The 16,328-nt window shown below is 39.3% G+C and overlaps 1 protein-coding gene, 1 long non-coding RNA gene and 1 pseudogene across 2 annotated transcripts in view; 1 reads left to right on the top strand and 2 right to left on the bottom strand.

Annotated features, from left to right (window-relative positions):
* Positions 1–16,328, top strand: part of LOC148729865 (uncharacterized) — a 53,894-nt gene that overhangs the window by 18,395 nt on the left and 19,171 nt on the right. The window contains exons 2-3 of the long non-coding RNA XR_016001615.1: positions 3,127–5,035; positions 13,068–16,328. The exon at positions 13,068–16,328 is cut by the window's right edge and continues 3,701 nt beyond it. This is a non-coding gene — a long non-coding RNA (uncharacterized LOC148729865). The remainder of the gene's footprint in view (positions 1–3,126; positions 5,036–13,067) is intronic.
* Positions 9,310–10,640, bottom strand: LOC148729869 (uncharacterized; annotated as a pseudogene).
* Positions 11,090–14,993, bottom strand: LOC111340778 (uncharacterized). The gene is made up of 5 exons (XM_088760999.1): positions 14,886–14,993; positions 14,064–14,115; positions 13,023–13,807; positions 12,197–12,287; positions 11,090–12,054 (listed from the first exon to the last, which is right to left on the bottom strand). Exons 1-5 carry the CDS (start codon positions 14,960–14,962, stop codon positions 11,647–11,649), a joined length of 1,413 nt encoding a protein of 470 aa, XP_088617125.1. The 5' UTR covers positions 14,963–14,993; the 3' UTR covers positions 11,090–11,646.

The following is a 16,328-nucleotide window of genomic DNA, read 5'->3' as shown; positions in this document are numbered from 1 at the left end:
GATTAGCATCTGTACATTGTTTTGAAGACTAGAGAATATGTTTCAAGTAAGTGTATGAATTCAGTTTGATTTGTTAGGATTCAAAAGCTGCTCGGAAGATTTTGTAACATGTTGTTTGGAAGGGGCGATAGTTGACTCTTTTTCGTGCAATCTAACAAATTCTGAGTGACCTTCGTTCGATGGCGATAACCTGCCAAGTCAAAACATTTTCCTACTGCCTAGTGGTAATGTTTCCGGCTCAGTGACAAAACTTCCCTCTTTAAAATCACTCGAAAAGGCTATTCTCGTCTTTTAAAATTACAAAGTCATCTATCCAATGTTTTTCCTAAGCTAGAAAACTTTACTGAACAAATCAAAATAGTCGGTAGGACTCATCTCAGTCTTCAGTCAGCAACTGCGCCACGTACGTCGTAAAACAAACTTCACATCATTGAAGCGGCCTAACCTGAAACTGCTGGTTGAATTCATTTGCTTGAACAAATAAATAAATCTATGAGTCTAGGCACTGTCTGTTTCTAGCTTATGCACTTATCGGGATTATCGGTCTAGAATTCAGACTTGATACGTAATTTGAAAGGGCCTTACCCCAAGGTAGCTTTTGAAATTCGTGGACTTGAATTGAAACGCTGGTATCATTATGATAATTATCCGTTTTTATTTGGAAAGGGGCACCCAGTAAGTGAAGTGAAACTGACTTAATCTTGAACACTTTCGTAACAGTTATAGCTATTTTCAACGATTCGACACACCTCCATACAACCATACACCAAGTTAGATAAGCCAAGCAAAAAATGCACAAGAAGCGAATTGTTATCAATCATGTTCCCTGCAAGCCCCCCAGACTGAATGATATAAGAATAATTAAACAAAAGTTTTCATTCACCGATCGTTGGAGATGACGCTTGTTAAGCCATCGCTGAAGTAGAATTTAAAGTATGCTATGCAAATAAGCCTCTTGTATATAAGGTGATCGACCATGTTCTGTCTCTTCGTATAATTTCTAAATCCATTCCACCAATTAAATTGAACTAATTTTTAAATTCTAATCTTTAACTTTGTAACGGATAACCATAAGCGAGTGATCTCAACAGAACTGTGAAATCGAGGAAAGAAACCTCAGATGCCAGGTAACTTGCTTGTGGTTGCGATAGAGTGAGCGACAGAATGATTAGGTTAGAAAAAAAAATTTGTCGTTTCAGTGGAACGAAACAGACTTGTAACAAAGAGATGCTCTGAAATTTTCTGAACTTCTACGAACTGAACATCTGGATATGTAGAGGGACACAGTGCGTGCGATCGATGATGGGTTTTGAAACCTGTAATTCAGCTGATCTGTTTCGGAAGCCATTTCCGGAATTCATTTACTCAAATTACTCAACCCTTGAGTCTCAACTCTATCACTTTGTTGAATATGCACGAAACTGAATCCTCAGTTTGAATACCAGAAATGATGCACAGTTTCACAGGTCCTTGATGCCCCTCTGAAGCGGACACGGCACGCTTTTCGATTAAAATGATTTTCTTTTTCTAAAATATAAACACCATGGGAGAATGAAGAGTAAACTCAAACTATCATGATACCTCCAGTCATCGGTCAGTCATTTTGGTACGCCCCCGTGCACGCCTCCGCATCGAGCCAATTGAAAACAAACTGATTTTATTCCTTTCTAAAATATGAACACAATGGGAGAATGAAGAGTAAACTTAGATAAATATTATAATAGTTCCAGTCATTGGTCAGTCATCCTGCCACATTTCCGAGCTCCACATCGAGGTAATCAATAACAAAAAAACTGATTCTCTTACACGCCTCTGAGGGCAAAGTTATGCAAATGATTTTTGCTTATGATTTACAAATACGAACAACACGAAGGCCAGATAGGAAACAATCAAGGCAAATTTCTCATGCAAGTAAAAAAATTTCGGTCAAGTCTAAATGTGCAGGGGTTTGTGGCTAAACATTTCGAGATTAAAGCCTAAACTTCTCGGCACAACTCGCTACGGAGTCCCTGTGACATACCACCTCGAGTGCAAACGTTCTACAGCAAATTGGTGCGGCTTATTTTATCACCGGCTATGTCACCTTTAGCTTGTTATTGATATTAGCACTATCAATTTTTTTAAGTAATTGTGATCAAAGGTGGTTCGAGGCTATTGTGGAAGTGCCTCGATAGGCAAGTCATAAAACTAAGCAATGGCATAGCGCAGTCAATCACTGAGAGCGAAATTCTTCAGACAGTTCAAACAATTCTTTAAAGTGCGACGCAAATGGATTATATACCAAAGAAGCTAAAACTTGCATTACGTTTGTAAAGCCGTAATAACATTCTCTGTGCATAATATCTTTAATTTACAAAGGTGGTTCGAGGCTATTGTGGAAGTGCCTCGATAGGCAAGTCATAAAACTAAGCAATGGCATAGCGCAGTCAATCACTGAGAGCGAAATTCTTCAGACAGTTCAAACAATTCTTTAAAGTGCGACGCAAATGGATTATGGCTACAAAGAGTTCACACAAATTTTAACACATCGGTAAAATTCTGCGAACCAAAGTTTCAAACTGCACGTCATGTGCTATTGTTTTGCTCGGCAACAAATCTTTAGTTTCGCTTGGCCGGTTTTTGCTGCAGTTCTCGTCGTGGTTTTCTTAAAGTCCTTAACGACTATTGAAACTGAAGCTAAAACTTGCATTACGTTTGTAAAGCCGTAATAACATTCTCTGTGCATAATATCTTTTATTTACAAAGGTGGTTCGAGGCTATTGTGGAAGTGCCTCGATAGGCAAGTCATAAAACTAAGCAATGGCATAGCGCAGTCAATCACTGAGAGCGAAATTCTTCAGACAGTTCAAACAATTCTTTAAAGTGCGACGCAAATGGATTATGGCTACAAAGAGTTCACACAAATTTTAACACATCGGTAAAATTCTGTGAACCAATACGTGCCAGACATGGTTTGATGCTACTCTAGATGTGGTTTTAAGACTAGATAAATGTAGCCGAGAAGTTACAATTCATAGACCTAACGTTTCGACACTCGTTACTCGTTGCCTCGTTACTCGTCACTCTTCGCGTGCGCCTCGCAAAACAACCTTATAAAATTTAACAAAATCAATCTTTACCTTTCAGCCCGTGCCAAGCAATTGGAACAAAGTAATTGGCCATGGCCTGTGTGTAGTACCTCTCTAACCTCTCTAACGTGGCGGCAAAGGGGACATTTGTATTTTACGACGATCTTGCTTCGTTCGGTTTCCAAAAGTAGATCATATGCATGAACACTGCTGCTCTCATTTCCCGCTCTTCGAAAATTCATCTCTTTTGTGCGAAAATGAATCGACTTGAGTGTAAGGTTTGAGTTTTTTTTTTTATGTTTACGAATGGAATACACTGAGTTGTTGTAGGAATGATCGCGACCGAAGAAAAGTGTGTCAATCAGGCGCTCGAATTTAAAATACAAAATTTTTGGCCAATTTTTGGCCAATGACAACTTCCACCAATAAGGTCATGTGACGTTATGACGTCACGAGTGCAAGTCTTTCGAATTTCTTGAAAGCGGAAATGACAGAGATGCGAACTGGCGAAACTGTAAACTCCTTTGGAGGCCGAAAACTTGATTTGTTTTTACGTGACTTACCTCCACTCAACCCTTTCACTCGCAGATCTCATTAGTAATTCTCGTTATAGTCTGCAAAACAAGTTTTTAGATATTCATTCTGACGAAAGGCTAACGCCCGAAACATCTGCTTTTAAACTCTTACCGGCGGCCAACCGTTAACAATTATATAACCAATACATAACCATTATCAATTACATGACCATTATCAAATCAGTTGATAAAACCAAATTATTTTATTGTATCGGTTTGGAGAATTTGGTATTGAATCAATTTATTGACATTTTATTATTCTCATCACTTGTCTGCTGACATTGTATTGAAATTTTAAGGAGAGATTCTGTCTTGATCACTCATGGAAGTTGAGGAGTTGAACGAGTTAGTTGGATTTGTTGGATTTTTATGGAATTTGCCAGAATGTTCCACAGAATATAAGGCTTTGAAATTTTAAAAAAATTCTCCCATGACGCCAACCGTAACGGTTGAAGTCATCGAAGAATTAACCTAGATGTCCGCTACGGTGTCGTGACCAAAAAACGTTGCATAACATGTGAATGTGATGTCGAGGTTTTGCTGCAAATAGGGTGAGGTATGAGTTGGTGATTTCACATTTTCGTTCTGTATGGAACGGCCAAAAAGTACAAAGTTTCAAACTGCACGTCATGTGCTATTGTTTTGCTCGGCAACAAATCTTTAGTTTCGCTTGGCCGGTTTTTGCTGCCGTTCTCGTCGTGGTTTTCTTAAAGTCCTTAACGACTATTGAAACTGAAGCTAAAACTTGCATTACGTTTGTAAAGCCGTAATAATATTCTCTGTGCATAATATCTTTCGCGGAGCCAAGCATTTCTGAAGATTTATTCTTAGAAATGTATGCATGCAATTCCAAATATGGAAGCAGTAGCTAAGGCACGCTAAGCAACAGCAGTATCTAAACATCATTTCAATGATATGTCAACAGAAACTAGCTTGTAATGATTCCCCAGTTCATCGATTCAACTCGGCTGGTTTTAATACTTGAGTAAGAATTTGGAGTGATGTAAATTTAAGCTGTCTTCGATAACGTCAGAGAAGTATCGAAGAGTTCAAATATTTACCGCAAGATGCACTAAACTGCGAATTAATTATTCCACAATCGTCAAGTCTGAACTGCTGAGAATGTATCATGTTCGATTCTATCGAGGGCCTTAGTTTCCTAAATGCAATTGAATATGGCAAAGACGTTGACACATTGACCCTCTGTGGGTCACAACAGTCGGTTCGTAGTCGACGATAACATGACTTCAAAACTCTTCGCTCTTTGCTGCGGCGCTCAAGTAGCAACGTTATCGAGATGTTCACAGAGTTGTCTTCTGGGTTGATCTTTATTCAGCCTTCAGGTTTAACATCAGTTCAATACGTTGACTCGGACTGGGGAACATGTTTAAAGTAAGTGCACGAATTTTAGTTTTATTTGTCATGATACAAAAATTGCTCGGCGGATTTTGTAACTTGCTGTTTAGAAGGGGCGATGGTTGACTCAATTCCGTGCAATTCTACAAATTCTGAGTGACTTTCGTTTGATGACAATAACATGCCCAGTCACAACACTTTCCGACTGCCTAGAGGTAATGGCTTGTCAATGAAACAACTTCCAGCTTTAAACTCACTGGAAAAGACAATTCTCGTGTTTTCAAATTACAATGTCATCATTAAAATGTTTTTCCATGGCTAGAAAATTTCACAGAACAAATGGAAATGGTCGGCAGGACTCATCTCAATCTTTAGTCAGCAATTGCAAGCACGCACGTCGTAAAACAAACCTCATATCATTAATTGAAGCACCCTATCTTGAAACTGTTGGTTGAATTCTTTTCCTTGAGTAAATGAATTTATAAGTCTAGGCACGGAATACTTTCTTGCCTATGCACTTATCGTAATTATCGGTTTAGAATTCGGACTTGATGCGTAATTTGAAACGGCCTTACCCCTGGGTGGCTTTTGAAATTTGTGGACTTGAATTGAAACGCTAGTATCATTAGAGTAATTATTCGTTTCCATATAGAAAGGGCACCCTGTAAGTGAAGTGAAACTGAATTAACCTTGGACACTTTCGTGACAGTTCCAGCTATAGGCCAACTATTCGACACACCTCCCTACACACCTCTATATCAAGTGATGTGAGCCAATCAAAATTTACATAGGAAGCTACTTGCAACCATGCACGTTCCTTGGACGCCCCCAGACTAAATGAAAATTATAATATTTAGACAAAAGTGTACCGCCATCCGATCGTCGGAGAAGGGGGCTTGATAAGCCATCGCTGAAGCAACATTTAAAGTATCCTAAGTAAATAAGCCTTGTATATATAACTTTTCAAATAACTGTTTAATTTTTGGCCAGGTGATCAAAAAATGTTCTGTCTCTTCGTATAAATTCTACATTCACCCTACCAAACTGGACTAATTTTACATTCTAATCTGACTATATAACTTTGTAATGGATAACCATGAGCAAATGATTTTAACAGAACTTTGAAATCGAGCGAGAAAAACTCCCATGCGCTGCCAATGTGATACTGTTTAGTAAATAGCCTGCTTGTGTTTGCGATTGAACAAGCGACAGAATGATTTAGAGGAACAAATTCATCTTTTCAGTGGAACAAAACAGACTCGTAACAAATGGATTCTCAGACATTTGCGGAACTTCGACGAACTGAACACTTTGATATACAGCAGGGCACAGTGCCTGCGATCGATAACGGGTCTCTAAACCTCTAATTCAGCTGATCTATTTCGGAATTCATTTTCGGAATTCATTCCTTAGATTATTAAACCTTGAATATGCACGAAACTGGATCCTTGGTTTAAATACCAGAAATCATGCACATATTAAGCATATTAACAGTTCCTTAGTGGCCCTCTGAAACGGACACGGCACGCTTTTCGGCTAAAATGATTTTTCTTTTTTTAAAATATTAACACCATGGGAGAATGAAGAGTGAACTTTGATAATAGCTCCAGTCATTGGTCACTCAGAGAGTCTGAGATGGGTTAACCGACCGTGTGCGACAAAGGGCAATATAATGGCAAACTAGCACTACTCCACACCAATGTAATCCAATACAAGTCAGTCAAAAATGTCGTTTCGGTGGGAAGTATCACATTGCGAGGTTTGTTTTGAAGCGTTAAGAAAAAAATTATAATCACCTGACTAAGGTATTTGACACCCTCAGGAGACAGCTATGGCGAGTCTCGACTTAAACCTATGGTTAGGGTTGGGGTTGCAGAAATCACTTCAGTTCCATAGACCTTTTGGCAGTATTTTGATGTTAGGGTTACAGGTTAGGGTTAGGGTTTGCAGTTGGGTTTAGGGTTAGGGTTAGCACAAGTCAAGTGAGAAGCATTCTCATTGCCCTCCAGCACCCTGGGGCAAGTGACCAGATGGCACTGGTCTTGCTGAGCCCAAAACATTTTTCACTAACCTGATAATTTAAAAACTGTTACCTGCACTTTGTGTTCTAATCCCAAATTCAGCCCCGCAAGGCTTTTGACCACTACCTTCCCCTTCTAAATCCGTATTCTTTTCTAAGATTCACACAAAACTTTCTAGTTTTACTGTTAGCATAACTAGTTAACAGCTTGCATAGTTAGAGACATGAAATAGCAATATAGTGACAAAACGAAGATTTCAAATCAAAAACAGCAATTGTGCGAATAAAATTCTCGTCAAATAAGATAAAAGAAAGCTAACTTCTGAGACCTAAGGGTGTTGCAAATTTTAACTCTAAGGAGTTAAAAACATACAAAACAAGCCTCCCTTGTAGCTCGTCGTGTGCGCTTAACAAGAATCATGGAAACAAACAACCTTAAAAAATTGAACAAAATAATCCTGTAAAATATTTGGCTTTACCTTGTAGGCCGTGTCACACATTTTAGACAAAGTAATTGGCCATGTTCAGCTCACAGTGTTACTCTAAAAGTCATAACGTAGCAGCATATAGGACATTTGTATTTCACAACGATCTTGCTTCGTTCGGTTTCCAAAAGTGTGTCATAGGCATGAACGCCGCTGCTCTCATTTCCCTCTTCTCGAAAATTCATCTGTTCTGTGAGTACGAAAATTAATCGCCTCGAGCGGAAGGTTTGAGTTTTTCGTAATGTTTACGAAAGGGATGCAGTTTTTGGAGCAATGACTGAATCTGAGGAATATAGTAATCTAATCTTCGGCAGTCGCTCCGCTTCAGTTTTATACTTGATGTTCCAAGGTGACCTGGCCAATTAGATAACTATTAGATGACAGTGTAAAGGGAAACCCCCTTTCAATTAAAGAGCAAAAAGCACCCTCTATCGCTGATATCACGCACGGCCGATACGAAACGATAAGCACGTGTTAATGCAGTCAAGTGGTATACGTTTTGTAAGCTGTGAAGCAGTCTGATCAAACAACAAGCTAACCGGGCGGTGTGCACACTCCGATTGCACTGCATTGTGGTAGCGTTATTTTCAATATGGCGATAAAAGCGGCAGAAATGGGCAGATTTTGACTGAACATTCCGTTAAAGCTAGGCCGTTTCTTTTTCCTTTCACTATAGGTAAATATAATTTGATATATTCTGAATTTGTACAAGTATTTTTCGTACGTATTTGTCGTATTCTATCGTTCTCAAGGACAAACGCAAGCATTGTTTTTTAGCATGTAGACCGTTTTCGACAAGGTCAAATTCGTTGTACGTCGTAGTTTGAAGCCTTTCAAACATTTGTGTGGCCACTTTGATCCTTCTTCAATAGCTCGGACCAAAGGCGCTCAAACGCACTCGAGGGGTACAAATGTTTTATGCATTTTAAGTGACAGTGTTTGAGACCCTTTATGGGGCGAACACTGCCGAAGATGTCCAAAAACCGCCGAAGATGTCCACTGAGACTGCCAAAGATATCCACAGACTTATGACCGGCGATATTTGAAGACTACCGGAGATTTGTCTTGTATAACCCATAACAGTTCTCTTCTTAAACCGCTTTTACAGCGAGGATACACTAACCGTGACCACTCAGAGAGAATATATCAGTAACAAATCTGATTACGATATTCAAACAGCCAATGGGATAGAACATCGAAACAAACAGTTAAATTAAGCAAATTTGCGGATTGTCATCCGTTGTATGAATATGTCAATATGATTGGTTAGCTTTGTGAGATGGTCCCATTCGGGGTATCTGCACTGTAAACAAAAGGAGATAAGTTAACATAAAATGAATGTTTAAATTTGACTAGTAATGAATGTAATAACAGAATATTTCTTTTACCAATAAGATCGGCTTCAGTACTCACAATGTATAATGGTCAACAAAAATGACAGACATTTCACTCCATCCTGGCCAAAAACATTTAATCATATTCCATACTTGAATAGTCCTGATTGTCCTGATAGTCCCAGATGTTTCTAGAGATCAAGGCGGAAATGAGCGCGGATGGCGCGACCAAATATGCTAAACGTTGTGTCTGTATCATTTTCCGCATCGCTCTCCGAGTCGGTGTCGAATTCATCCTCTTGCTCGGGGAGGTCTGTCACGTCACCAACCGCGACAACTCCGAGCATGCTTTCGTCAACAAAGGTGATTCTTGGTACTCCGCCTATAGCTCGTGGAATATTTGTATCCTGGTCAACTCGTTCTTCATTGCCTGTCTCTGGATTGTCTTGAACATCCTCTCGGAATGTTACTCTAGTACACGATGGCGCACTGGAATATACAGCTGGCGGCAGGGCTCCCGCTTTGTCCTCTGTTGTTTCGCTTCTTACCGTCTTTTGTCTGACAGGTCGATACCTGTCAACTAATTCCTTCATGGCGGCCTCAATATTGAGATCAACGTTACCAGCTGGAGAAGGTTTCATCAAATCTACATCCCGTAACTCCACACTGGATTTAGGCACCGGATAATAAGACTTCTCATGCGTGAAGTACTTCGCACCCCACTTCTTTGTTCTCTTTAAAGATTGCTTTGAAATTGTTCCAAAGTCCTGAGTATACTGAAGAAAATTGAAAAGTCTCGTTTTTGAAGTGGGAGACTGCATCGAGGTTCTCCACCTGAGTTGTTAGTAGCGTACGCAGGTCAATGTCACCAAGATATTCCTCGTTTACATTCTTAACGTTATCTCGTGGCTGTTCCATACCTCGTTCGAGAAGCACCAATAGGGACTTTAAGATTGTAAACTACGGTTGGCTTCGACGATTGGGAATGTGTCACGCAACAAAAATATCAATGACATGCCACCGTCTTGCCTCTAAGAAGGTCTGTTTTCCCGCGATTTCTCGTTGTGGTGAAGACGGTAAGTCGGATCATTCTCACTAAAATCTCATTTTCCGCTGTTTGTAGTCAATTTTGTAGGCTGTTTTATTCGCACTTGCTTAGCCATAGATTTTCTTCCTGTTGGACTTACTTCCTTCAGGTGAATTGCTTTTTTTGTGTGGAAAAAACATTCTGGTACAGTGGTGTAGTGCCGTGTCTTGAAAGTTCTGTTTGGTTTTCTTTCAGCTTGTTGATTCGATTTTTTCGCTCTATACAGCCAATTTGCACGCAATTTTATGGTAAATGATAAATTTTCCTACTGTTGGGACTAATTTCGTTCACATGAAATTCTTTTTTTGTGTGGAAAAATCATTCTGGTACAGTGTTTTGAAAGTTCTGTTCGCTTTTCTTTCAGCTTGTTGATCCTTTCATAAATGGCAGTAAATTCTAACCAAAATGGCTCAAATTCCCAATACGGATAAAAGAAGATTCACTGATTCGTTTTCTTCGTATAGAAAGAAAAACTCTCCTTCACTAATTGCGCCCTCTGCGAAAGAAATTACGAGTGAGTCTCGCATCTTGGCTTCACCGTCCTCTGTCTTGTTGCCCGAGCTTAAGGTGAAATTTTTCGCGCCCTTTCACCGTCCTGGTCCCAGGCCCCCGGTGTACGCTTCCAACCGTCCCAACCGACCGTAGTCTCTATTGACTCCTGTGTTTTGCTGGAAATAGTTCCTTCAGGGCCATTTGTTGCTGCCATTTCTTCCATTTTATAGTGCTGCCTTACTTCAGCGACTGTGCTTTTAATATAAGCATTTACATTCGTAAACATTGATTCGTCCCAGTACTCCCCAGAATGAAGACAAGAGCATTTCAGCTTTGGCTCACTGTTTGCGAGGGATTTTCTAAATTTTCTTGCAGAATTTAAAAGAGTAGATGAAATTTTAAAATGCTAAAAGAACTTTGGGATCCCCTTTCAAACACTAAACAGTATTTTTTTCAAGAACAGTAAACATTAAAAAAATGGCTAATTTAACAGTAAACACTATAAAATATGGGCAAATAACACTTAACACTAAACCCCATTCAGACCCTCTTATAACTCGCTGAGAACGTTGATTGATTTTTGTGTTTAATCTAAGCAATTTGGCTTCAGATTGCCATTAATCGGTAAAGATGAGAATGAGACCATTGTTCGAATTATTTCCACTCACAATCTGAGGACTGTATAACGTTCTTTATTTCCTTCTGTTCGCTCACAATCTTAACGCACGTTCGCTTACAATCGTTGTTCGCTTCTTTTTCTCTTACACTGTCTTAAACTGTCTTAGCCGAGTTTCCGCGTCTGCACTGCTAGGCATAGGCAGACAATATGCGTTCAATCACTCAAAGTTGGCATGACTTTTCTTATGGATACCAGTCTGAATATCAAGAGTATTAGTTTTGTCGGATTTTCTATTCTGTTACAACCATTACTCAATTTTACATGTTTTATGTCTAAATTAGTTGCCTTGGAGGCATGCTATGATAGAAAACTGCTTTGGCTATTCAGAAAAACCCCTTCCAAAATATAGGTAACAATTTCGTTATCATTTGTTTTGGAAAAATATGAATTTAAAAACATAGTCATAGTAAGACCTGTTTCTAGCAAAATTTGGCCTATATTCTGCAGGAAGCCTGTACCTACTTTTCTTTCTTATGTTCCTAAGTTTTCTTCTTTACTCTTGAACATTCTTAGAAACGCTATGGACATTAAAACTTTCGCTTTGGTTTCTTCATTTGGTAGAAAACTCAATTTTCAAAAACAGTTCATCGTTTTTGACAAATTGAGGACCAAAGAATAGCTCGATCCTTGCGAAGCAAATAAAGCCATATCCCATAGGGCAAATGGCTTCCCGAGGCCTTTGAAATGCAGCTAAGGTTGGTGTAGCTTGCAAAGTGTGGCTGATGTCGTTGTGCCTGTGTCCACTTCTATCCAAAACTGACAAAGTGATTCTTCCAGAGTAAGGCCAGGATAAGAAGTCATCGTGTTCACCCTTCATGACGTGAACAAAGATGGCGACATACCTGCCTCTTCCGTCACCAACTCCATTGGGATACATCCTTACCCCAAACTTATATTCGAAGCTATCGGAGTCAATGGCGGAACTGAAAACAGCTGGTACAAATCCGTTGTCACCGGCCTAACAATATTAAAATCAAGTAGGAATGAGACGAAATAAACAAAACTGGCAAGAAATGTTACTTTAAAAAGTGTTGCATCCTCGTGCCCAAGATAAATTATAAAAACTGCAATGACATACTAGAAAGAAAAAGATAGCCAACCTGGCAAAGCTGTCCAACCTCCGTATACTTCACTATGAAATAAGTTTCCCGAGGATTTTGTTTGTTCCTTGCGGCTTTTTGTGAAGCAGACCTGTAAACAAACCCCGATAGACTGTAGGGTAAACGAAACAGATCCCATTTCCTTTTTATTCGTGACATAAAAACTAATGACTAAAATCATTTTAGGATAATGACTTTGATACCATAAATATAAATAATTAAGACAGCCTTTCCTTGTTTTAACGGCTGGCTTTGTCAACCGGACTATCCAGGGATATTCAATAAAACCAAAAACATCCCGGTGGGTTTTTTGCTCAAATGCAGATAGGTTTAACAGCCAGGGATAAGCTAATCATTTGCGTCAAAATAAGGTTTTAGCGCGAATGACAGAGGATTTTTGCCTTTTTCGTATTTATTATTGAAATGTCTGCTGATCCTTGCAATCGTATTTGCTCGTACCTATCCGATAATTCTTTCAATGAACCCATCGTTTTTCCGAAAATTTTCAATGAACCTCACAACAACAAAAACCATCCAATTTCAGGTTTTACTACACTGCAAGTTATTTACCAATAGCACCTTTCTTGTTTTTTTCTTTTTCAAGAAAATTTTGGCAGTTGAAAAAATAAAAACCCAGGTTACTTCTGCGATTTCAAAACGAAGGTATGTTAAGGGGAATTTAAATTTGTGTCGATTAATTTTACTCCAAGATCATAATTAAGGCATCAAACTGAAGCGCAAATCACGGATATGGTTCCAGTCTAGAAAGCACTCCCCTCAGCTTAACGGCCTTTGATGGTAGTGATCCAACTGATGTAATACTTGCCTATCAATTTGTCCTATCCATGTTCCTATTTCCTGACGTTCACAGGCATGCTCAATGGGCTGTTCGATCTGACCCAAAGAGCTCACTACATTAACGGAGCCATCATCGCGAGGCTGTTGAGAATATAGCAAGGCGGAAGGTTCACCTGGCTGTCTTGCAGCTGGCTGTTCCGTCTCCTGCAAGTAATGACTCGAGGCACAACCCTGATCGCGTGTTTGGCATGTACCTGACTCACGCGATCTGCACAGTTCCGTCTCCTGAATAGGTACACATAACCCATTGACCTGTGTACCACCTTCCTGCTGGAGAAATGGCTGATGTTCCGGTCTCTCCATCCTGTCATCCTGTTCAACTTGGTCCTCTTGAAGGAGAGCATTTCCATCTCCTCCATTACAGATAGAATGACCCGAGGAAGCATCATCATTATCCATTTGAAATGACTGTCGCGCATGTGCACTCGCCGTCGTACCTGCGATGGGATCTTCCTCCTGGACAGGGCAAGATCCATCACCAAACTGTCCATCAACTGCTATAGTGCCGGCCAGTTCATTTCCATGGATGGGGGTAGACATTTCCCAACTTTCTGAAGTATGTCGTCGACCATCTACTAACTGGTAAGCTCCAGGTTGTTCTAAATCATTCCTCCTACGACCGGCAGTCCGCTCGGGCTCCTCGTTGGTGGTAATTGAACCTTCTTCGAAAGCCACATTCTCCGTAGACGGCTCAGTTGGGTTGCTACGTCCACAAATCTGGCTCGTGGCATGGCCTTGACTGACATCTGAAAACTAGAGAGAGAAAAAAAAATTTTCTTTAGAATGTTTCCGAATCCACAATTAAAATAAATCCTCCTTCTTTCTAAACAGCTCTTACGGAAAAAGTGCATGGAGAATAAACACAAAGTTTGCTTTTGTTTTTTCTTGTTCGCTTTACTCGGGTTTCTTCAGCAAACTGAATAAGTACAAATCTTCACAGACAGTGTCACAGTGTCTTTTCAGACTACCACAAATAATGGAACTGGACATTTGTGTTGTCTGAACTTACTTCAGAATGTGACGTTTTGGCATCACTTGCAGAACTTCTTGAATCATTAGTTCTTTAAAGAAAGTAAATAGATGTTAAATGAATAATGTAATAAAGACCTTGTAACTCAGCATTACTGTATGTTATATCTCTATACTGACATTATTCTAAAATTTACAGAACTCGAGTCACTAATATGGCACAACCTTATTCCAAGGCTTTCACTTTATACACGTAAAAGAAGGGTAATAGGGATCCCTTGTGTTTGGCCTTTACTGGGTCTTAAGGATTTCTTTAAGATTGCTAAATTTTCCTATTAACGTATAAATGCGTACATGAGTAAGAGGTGGTGCTCGCTGACTGGCAGGAATGGTGTTGCTGTGGCCGCATGACTCTTTCAAAAATGTCCATTGTCACCTGGGTCTATTTCGGCCAAAGAGTTTCAAGTATCAACTCGGTAAATCATTAAACTTTCGAATGTACTCTTTTGAGCCTGCCCCCTGTCTTTTGCATAAACCAGTGTTACAAGGCTAAGTGATTTGTTCGTGCAAATAAGTGATACGTGTTAGATCGTCTCCTATTTTGTTAAAAGAAAAGTTACTTCCATTTTTATTACATTTTTATCTGTAATAAGTTCATTTTACAATTCCTATATTCCTTAGTGAAAGCCATGGTCCACCACGAATAACTATGATGGGCTATGGTCGGGTCCAAGCTGTTCTCGCATATAAACTTTTCAACGTTGTTAATCTCAATATTCATTTTAAAGGCTTAAAAGCTGCTTCAAAGTCGTCAGGAAATAGTGTACTGACTCAAAAGGGCAGAATAAAGAGTTTTCTTTACCTTGCATTGAGACTTCCCGTCTGATCTGAGTTTAGCTCTTCACTTTCTTGTGCGCTGCAAGAAATTGGGAAACTCATTATTGATTCGGTTTCGACAAATCTAAGATAATCCTGGGCTCTCCCTCTTGATCATACAAGAAGAGAGAAGATATTGATATAAGAAGAGAGTTTACGCTCTGTGCTAAACAATTATAACACGCACTCCGATTGGCTTGAATTTTGAATAATGAATAATGAATAACACGCGGCTGTCAAACGCGGCAGTTCTCGCACGTGCGAGAGGTTTCATTCACAAATAAATATGCAAATTAATTAAGCAACTTGTGGCCTGGACAAACGACCGGAGATTCCAAATGAGACGTAAAGTCATTCCTCAAGTTTTTTTATTCTCTATTTCAAAGATCGAAACGCTTCCGTGTGTGAATTGAAAATGATATTGACTTGATCATGAAGATTTGGGTAAGTATGTTTCGATCATTTCGTTTGGAAATCAAATTCTCAGTGGAGCAACAAAAATATGCATAAGTCAGCACATAGTTAGTAGAGGGGAACTGGTTATGAAACCCGGCAAACTTCAGAAGGTCGGTCTATTGTTTCGCTTTTGAGGTTGAACGGGTCCATCACGTGATCGTGACCCTGCACATCATAAAGCAATATGGCGGACGAGACAGACGGGCTGTTCATGTTTGGTGATGATTTAGAAGCTATTTTGGATGTTTTAGAAGAAGATGAGAGAATACAAGATGACTTCACGGAAGCAGTGAACCTAGCAAGTGTTGAAGATTTTATTTTTGACTCGAATTATCGACAAATACACTCGAAAGTGTTCAAAATGTTTCTTTAAACAGTCACGACTTTCTTGTATTTTGCATTTATACAGCCAGTAAAAATAGCATGAAATGTGTAGGCTTTTTGCAGAATTTTGATCTCAGTACATTTATCAATTATTTAAAAAGTAAATTGGATTCAAAAACAAAGAAAAATGACCATAAAGATCTCAAAACCATGAACGATGTTTCCCTATAATCCACCCTTTGCTACAACAATTTCTTGCCTAGACTTTGCTAACTCCGAACTTTCTACATTATTACATGGTATGTATTCAGTGTATTCATTATTATCCCCCTTCTTAGGCCCAGAATTATCATATCGTTTGTGAATGTGGGAAAAGCTACAAAACCAAAGCTGGATATGATAGACACAGGACCGCAAAACGTGGGAACACCGAAAGTGAGTCCGCTACACTGTTCACAACCAGCCTTCTCGCCGAGATGGTGAACAGGGCTGTACAGAGTATTAAAGAAAGGAAGGTGTTCAATTTAAGCATTAAGAATGAGCTGACTGTATTGATATTTGAATTAGAGGAAAGATCTGATGAATTCTTTTATCTCAAAACAATCTATGAATCACTAAGAAAGGAGATGTTGAAAAGTTTTATTCTAAT

The sequence above is a fragment of the Stylophora pistillata genome, chromosome 5, assembly GCF_964205215.1.
Source record: "Stylophora pistillata chromosome 5, jaStyPist1.2, whole genome shotgun sequence".
Classification (NCBI taxonomy): domain Eukaryota; kingdom Metazoa; phylum Cnidaria; class Anthozoa; order Scleractinia; family Pocilloporidae; genus Stylophora; species Stylophora pistillata.
This window is presented reverse-complemented; position numbering and strand designations above follow the sequence as displayed.

Excerpts from the sequence above, each read along its gene's own strand:
- LOC111340778 (XM_088760999.1), bottom strand. The coding sequence starts at position 14,962 with ATGAGTTTCCCAATTTCTTGCAGCGCACAAGAAAGTGAAGAGCTAAAC. Across the intron at positions 14,116-14,885 it reads ACGGGAAGTCTCAATGCAAG|AACTAATGATTCAAGAAGTT; the intron begins GTAAAGAAAACT and ends CTTTCTTTAAAG. Across the intron at positions 12,055-12,196 it reads AGGTTGGACAGCTTTGCCAG|GCCGGTGACAACGGATTTGT; the intron begins GTTGGCTATCTT and ends TAATATTGTTAG.